Genomic DNA, 1633 nt, shown 5'->3' with positions numbered 1-1633 from the left:
TTCCATGAACGGTGTCACGGCGAATGATGGCCATTGTCTGTTGCGACTTGAACCCTCGATGCAAGTACTACTGACCAGACAGGCTCGGTGTCGCATGGCCGGCCAACAAGGGATCGTCTTTACCCGTATCTCGAGCGCCGGAGCTCGTCTACCGCTACTATAATTATCATTATAACATTTTTCTTCATTACAAGCGCATCTGTTCTATCCATTATGGCTGAGGAATCGTGGATTGGGACCTGTGTCCATTGCACAGAGCTCCTAGCCAGTGTGCCTCTTCCCGTTCTCCTAGCTGCCATATCCGCGACCCTTCTGGGATCATTCGTTCTTGTATGCTCTCCTCTCAGCTTTCTTTCTACCTATTCCGACCTCTGGTGTTGAGAATTACTGACACATTTCTGTTCAAGTTCTACGTTGTCCTTTACCTAGTCGCACCCGAACCGCGAAAGCCATTACCAGAGGAGAAGCAATACCGCACCCTTTCCGAGGATGGAGCAGTCACCCAACCCGAGCAACTACCCTGCTGGCAAGACGCCCTGGACCGGCAGAAACGTCCCGGTCGGGTCTTTGACCACTCACATATGGAGGAGGCAGAGCTCTTCATGTCCCTGGTGGTCCCCGCGTATAACGAGGAGGACCGTCTGGCCGGCATGCTAGAGGAGGCAGTCAACTACCTGGAGAGAATGTATGGGACATTAGGGGCGTCATCCGCCTCCGACGGGAAGGCCGGAGATGCAGTACGACAGAGGAAACCGGCCAACGGCCATGCGAATGGCCATGCCACGACGACGGCAACACCGCACGGCAAGGTTCCACCTGGGAAGGGCTGGGAAATTATCATTGTCTCCGACGGGTCCAAGGACAAGACGGAGGAGGTCGCGTTTGCTTTTGCCCGCGACCACCAGCTTTCATTGCATCCTAAGGGGTATGCTGGTCCTTGGACACCGACGCCCCATGAGGGGGTCCATATTCCGCCAGGCACGATCAGGGTGGTGACTCTAGCCGAGAACCGGGGGAAGGGTGGTGCGGTCACACATGGCATGCGGCATGTCCGCGGTCAGTACGTGGTGTTCGCCGATGCCGACGGCGCGAGCAAGTTTGAGGATCTGGGGAAGCTGGTCACTGCTTGTCGGGACATCGAGGACTCGGATGGGCGTGGAGTAGCAGTGGGTTCGCGAGCGCACATGGTTGGTAGTGAGGCTGTTGTCAAGGTATGATTCGTAGTTCCCGTCAGTGTGATTAGATGGCCGTGAACCGGGCAAGGCTGACGTCGGACTACTGATGACAGCGTTCAAAACTACGCAATTTCCTGATGCATTCGTTCCATTTGATACTGTGGCTTATGACGCCTCCCAAAACAGCGACCATCAAAGACACCCAGTGTGGGTTCAAGTTATTCTCGAGGGCCTCGCTGCCTTATATCATCCCCTATATGCACTCGGAAGGATGGATTTTCGACGTCGAGATGCTCATGCTTGCTGAATTCTCTGATATCCCGGTCGCAGAGGTGCCCGTGGGCTGGAGAGAAGTCAAGGGGAGCAAGCTGAATGTCATTCGCGATAGCATCGGTATGGCTTGGGGTCTAGCTGTCCTCCGGGCTGCATGGACGTTGGGGGTCTACAGACGGACGTGA

The 1633-nt window shown here is 55.4% G+C and overlaps 1 protein-coding gene across 1 annotated transcript; it reads left to right on the top strand.

Annotated features, from left to right (window-relative positions):
• Window positions 1-332: 332 nt before the first annotated feature.
• Window positions 333-1633, top strand: CDV56_101160 (dolichyl-phosphate beta-glucosyltransferase; the record flags this gene model as incomplete). The annotated part of the gene is made up of 2 exons (XM_026754779.1): window positions 333-1211; window positions 1289-1633. 2 exons carry the CDS (start codon window positions 333-335, stop codon window positions 1631-1633), a joined length of 1224 nt encoding a protein of 407 aa, XP_026609547.1.

The sequence above is a fragment of the Aspergillus thermomutatus genome (assembly GCF_002237265.1).
Source record: "Aspergillus thermomutatus strain HMR AF 39 chromosome Unknown NODE_487, whole genome shotgun sequence".
Classification (NCBI taxonomy): domain Eukaryota; kingdom Fungi; phylum Ascomycota; class Eurotiomycetes; order Eurotiales; family Aspergillaceae; genus Aspergillus; species Aspergillus thermomutatus.
Note: the sequence above shows the minus strand (reverse complement) of the source record. Positions and strands in the feature narration are given on the sequence as shown.